This window comes from Sprattus sprattus (assembly GCF_963457725.1).
Source record: "Sprattus sprattus genome assembly, chromosome: 7".
In the NCBI taxonomy this organism is placed as follows: domain Eukaryota; kingdom Metazoa; phylum Chordata; class Actinopteri; order Clupeiformes; family Clupeidae; genus Sprattus; species Sprattus sprattus.
In genome coordinates, this window is record NC_137926.1 from 5,059,383 (window position 1) to 5,064,528 (window position 5,146).

The 5,146-nt window shown below is 48.3% G+C and overlaps 1 protein-coding gene across 1 annotated transcript in view; it reads left to right on the top strand.

The window, feature by feature from the left end:
• Nucleotides 1-470: 470 nt before the first annotated feature.
• The window catches only part of fgf10a (fibroblast growth factor 10a), a gene marked incomplete at both ends in the record, with an annotated part of 24,591 nt that continues 19,915 nt past the window's right edge, over nt 471-5,146 (top strand). The window contains one exon of the mRNA XM_080842857.1: nt 471-894. Coding sequence (XP_080698983.1) covers nt 471-894 — 424 coding nt within the window. The remainder of the gene's footprint in view (nt 895-5,146) is intronic.

A 5,146-nucleotide genomic window follows, 5' to 3' on the forward strand; every position in this document is an offset into this window, starting at 1 on the left:
TTCCTCCGTCCACTGCCACTTTATCTCCAGAGAGGTACAAGAAGTTCCTGAGTGGATTTTAAAAACAACTTGGAAAAAGAAGCGAGTGAGAGAGAGAGAGCGAGAGAGCGAGAGAGAGAGCGACTCCTTGCAGGAGACAGGAGCAAGGCAGGCAGGGTGAGAGGTGACGGCTCTCTCCCCCCCCCCCCCCCCACATCGGAGGCGCCCCCGCGTTATGGATGTTGACACATTCCTGTCGGACACGAGGGGAACCCACTTGAGCGCCAGCGTAGGAACAAGCCACCGTGTCTGCATCTGCGTCAGCCGCCGCAACGGCCGTCCCGCGCCAAGCCTCCGCCGGCCGCCGCAGTCTCGGTCCGCCAGCGCCGCCACCGCCACCACCGCCACCGCCTCCACCATTCACCCATCCATCCCTCCAGCATGGTCCTTTCTGTGAGGCTCTTCCTAGTCCTCCCCCACGCTCCAGTACAATGTGCAGATGGAAAGTGACTAAAGGTGTCGTCGCCTGCTCTGGTCCGCTGTCCTGCCTCTTCTCCTCTTCATCATCTCCATCATCATCACCGTCATCTTCTTCTTCTTCGTCGCCCTCTACCTCCGTCCTGCTGCTGCTGCTGTTGCTGGTCCTGTGCGCGCTGCCCGCTGCCTCTTGCCACGATGGCCACCACCGGTCCACGCGCCACCCACCCCGGAGCCCTGGCAACCACAACAACAGCAGCAGCAGCGGCGGTTCATCGTCGTCCTCGGCGACGGCAGTGGTGGGCCGGCATGTACGCAGCTACGACCATCTCCAGGGGGACGTGCGCAGGAGGAAGCTCTTCTCCTACCAGAAGTACTTTCTCAGGATTGATAAAAACGGGAAAGTCAACGGTACCAAGAACGACAAGGACCCGTTCAGTGAGTACAAGTTTTATTTGAATGTTCTCCCACTTTCTCTCTCTCTCTCTCTCTCCCTGCCTCTCTCTCTCTGTTTTCTCCCTCTTTCTCTCTCTCTTTTCTTTTCTAATTTTCATGTACATGTATCATAACTGATTGTGGTGTACTTTCACCAACTCAAACATGTGGGTTCTATAGAGGCAGGGGGGGGGGGAATGGGCACTGCTTTCCCTCCTATTTCCTTTGATTTTTTTCTTTCTTTTTCTTTTTTTTTTCTCTCTCTTCTGACTCCCTAACATCCACAGATAATAAGAACCTTACCTGGTATTACAGTGGGCACCAGGCAGCCAGGCGGTTTAGAGTAGCTTTGCGTGTGTGCAGTATACAGGGCCCTTGGACAAGCCGTGTGGTGCGGCATGTTTGTGCTTAAAGTTTCTGAGCAAAGTTCTCATTCGGAGCAATTCTGCTGGAACCAATTAAACATTACCAGAGGAGCCCTCTTCTCTTCTCTCAAACAAACAAAAAAAAGAAGATACTCTCGGATGAGTCCAAATGCCTTGCTTATTGTTAACATTGGGTTAGCCATGCTTCAAACTTTAAACCATTATCACTTCAGCCCTTCAGATATTTTGAGCAGTGAGTGAATTCTTGGTTTGCGCCAGTGAATGAAACACACACACACACACACACACACACACAATCAGACACACACGCGTTCCTGCTTGCTTGTGTCTCAAACCACATGTAAACGATATCTCCCTTCCCCTTCCACTGTCATTCAATTTTAAACTCAACACTTCCCTGGGTGCCACGTACCTTTTTCCCCTTCGTCTTTGTAACTGTTGAACAACTCCCCCCCCCACGCCTCCCCACACCCCCCTGTCGCTCGCTCAGCTCAGCTCCAAAGAGCACCTGGCTACCACACTCTTGGCGCGTTGTTTCCCCCCTGTGTGCGTTTCAGTGAGTGTGTGTTGGGCGCACATTGCCCTAATAAAAAAAAGGCTTTTGACATATGGGGCCCATGTGCACGGCACCGCTTCAGACAGGGAGACTCAGACACTGGGGTTCAGCAAGACATGGCTGTAGGTATTTCAATTAGCCTCCTTTCCTCTCTCTCTTTTGCTCTCTCTCGTGTGAATGCACGGCACAGGCATCTGCCAATTAAACTGAGGGCTTATTAATTACAGCAAATTGTTTGCAAATCACAAATGAGCACGGCGTCTGCTGCAGAGTGCGGTGGCAGGAGAAGAACAAGGAGCTCTAGAGTTTCAGTCAAACAGCTCGTCTTGTCTCTCGTCTGTCTCTCATGTTAGTGTGTTGATGCACAGTCAAACAGCTCGTCTCTCTCTCATGTTAGTGTGTTGATGCACAGTCAAACAGCTCGTCTCTCATGTTAGTGTGTTGATGCACAGTCAAACAGCTCGTCTCTCTCTCATGTTAGTGTGTTGATGCACAGTCAAACAGCTCGTCTCTCATGTTAGTGTGTTGATGCACAGTCAAACAGCTCGTCTCTCTCTCATGTTAGTGTGTTGATGCACAGTCAAACAGCTCGTCTCTCATGTTAGTGTGTTGATGCACAGTCAAACAGCTCGTCTCTCTCTCATGTTAGTGTGTTGATGCACAGTCAAACAGCTCGTCTCTCTCTCATGTTAGTGTGTTGATGCACAGTCAAACAGCTCGTCTCTCTCTCATGTTAGTGTGTTGATGCACAGTCAAACAGCTCGTCTCTCTCTCATGTTAGTGTGTTGATGCACAGTCAAACAGCTCGTCTCTCTCTCATGTTAGTGTGTTGATGCACAGTCAAACAGCTCGTCTCTCTCTCATGTTAGTGTGTTGATGCACAGTAAAACAGCTCGTCTCTCATGTTAGTGTGTTGATGCACAGTCAAACAGCTCGTCTCTCTCTCATGTTAGTGTGTTGATGCACAGTCAAACAGCTCGTCTCTCATGTTAGAGTGTTGATGCACAGTCAAACAGCTCGTCTCTCTCTCATGTTAGTGTGTTGATGCACAGTCAAACAGCTCGTCTCTCTCTCATGTTAGTGTGTTGATGCACAGTCAAACAGCTCGTCTCTCTCTCATGTTAGTGTGTTGATGCACAGTCAAACAGCTCGTCTCTCTCTCATGTTAGTGTGTTGATGCACAGTCAAACAGCTCGTCTCTCATGTTAGTGTGTTGATGCACAGTCAAACAGCTCGTCTCTCTCTCATGTTAGTGTGTTGATGCACAGTCAAACAGCTCGTCTCTCATGTTAGTGTGTTGATGCACAGTCAAACAGCTCGTCTCTCTCTCATGTTAGTGTGTTGATGCACAGTCAAACAGCTCGTCTCTCTCTCATGTTAGTGTGTTGATGCACAGTCAAACAGCTCGTCTCTCTCTCATGTTAGTGTGTTGATGCACAGTCAAACAGCTCGTCTCTCTCTCATGTTAGTGTGTTGATGCACAGTCAAACAGCTCGTCTCTCTCTCATGTTAGTGTGTTGATGCACAGTCAAACAGCTCGTCTCTCTCTCATGTTAGTGTGTTGATGCACAGTCAAACAGCTCGTCTCTCATGTTAGTGTGTTGATGCACAGTCAAACAGCTCGTCTCTCTCTCATGTTAGTGTGTTGATGCACAGTCAAACAGCTCGTCTCTCTCTCATGTTAGTGTGTTGATGCACAGTCAAACAGCTCGTCTCTCTCTCATGTTAGTGTGTTGATGCACAGTCAAACAGCTCGTCTCTCTCTCATGTTAGTGTGTTGATGCACAGTCAAACAGCTCGTCTCTCTCTCATGTTAGTGTGTTGATGCACAGTCAAACAGCTCGTCTCTCTCTCATGTTAGTGTGTTGATGCACAGTCAAACAGCTCGTCTCTCATGTTAGTGTGTTGATGCACAGTCAAACAGCTCGTCTCTCTCTCATGTTAGTGTGTTGATGCACAGTCAAACAGCTCGTCTCTCTCTCATGTTAGTGTGTTGATGCACAGTCAAACAGCTCGTCTCGTCTCTCATGTTAGTGTGTTGATGCACAGTCAAACAGCTCGTCTCTCTCTCATGTTAGTGTGTTGATGCACAGTCAAACAGCTCGTCTCTCTCTCATGTTAGTGTGTTGATGCACAGTCAAACAGCTCGTCTCTCTCTCATGTTAGTGTGTTGATGCACAGTCAAACAGCTCGTCTCTCTCTCATGTTAGTGTGTTGATGCACAGTCAAACAGCTCGTCTCTCTCTCATGTTAGTGTGTTGATGCACAGTCAAACAGCTCGTCTCTCTCTCATGTTAGTGTGTTGATGCACAGTCAAACAGCTCGTCTCTCATGTTAGTGTGTTGATGCACAGTCAAACAGCTCGTCTCTCATGTTAGTGTGTTGATGCACAGTCAAACAGCTCGTCTCTCATGTTAGTGTGTTGATGCACAGTCAAACAGCTCGTCTTGTCTCTCATGTTAGTGTGTTGATGCACAGTCAAACAGCTCGTCTCTCTCTCATGTTAGTGTGTTGATGCACAGTCAAACAGCTCGTCTCTCTCTCATGTTAGTGTGTTGATGCACAGTCAAACAGCTCGTCTCTCTCTCATGTTAGTGTGTTGATGCACAGTCAAACAGCTCGTCTCTCTCTCATGTTAGTGTGTTGATGCACAGTCAAACAGCTCGTCTCTCTCTCATGTTAGTGTGTTGATGCACAGTCAAACAGCTCGTCTCTCTCTCATGTTAGTGTGTTGATGCACAGTCAAACAGCTCGTCTCTCATGTTAGTGTGTTGATGCACAGTCAAACAGCTCGTCTCTCATGTTAGTGTGTTGATGCACAGTCAAACAGCTCGTCTCTCATGTTAGTGTGTTGATGCACAGTCAAACAGCTCGTCTTGTCTCTCATGTTAGTGTGTTGATGCACAGTCAAACAGCTCGTCTCTCTCTCATGTTAGTGTGTTGATGCACAGTCAAACAGCTCGTCTCTCTCTCATGTTAGTGTGTTGATGCACAGTCAAACAGCTCGTCTCTCTCTCATGTTAGTGTGTTGATGCACAGTCAAACAGCTCGTCTCTCTCTCATGTTAGTGTGTTGATGCACAGTCAAACAGCTCGTCTCTCATGTTAGTGTGTTGATGCACAGTCAAACAGCTCGTCTCTCTCTCATGTTAGTGTGTTGATGCACAGTCAAACAGCTCGTCTCTCTCTCATGTTAGTGTGTTGATGCACAGTCAAACAGCTCGTCTCTCTCTCATGTTAGTGTGTTGATGCACAGTCAAACAGCTCGTCTCTCTCTCATGTTAGTGTGTTGATGCACAGTCAAACAGCTCGTC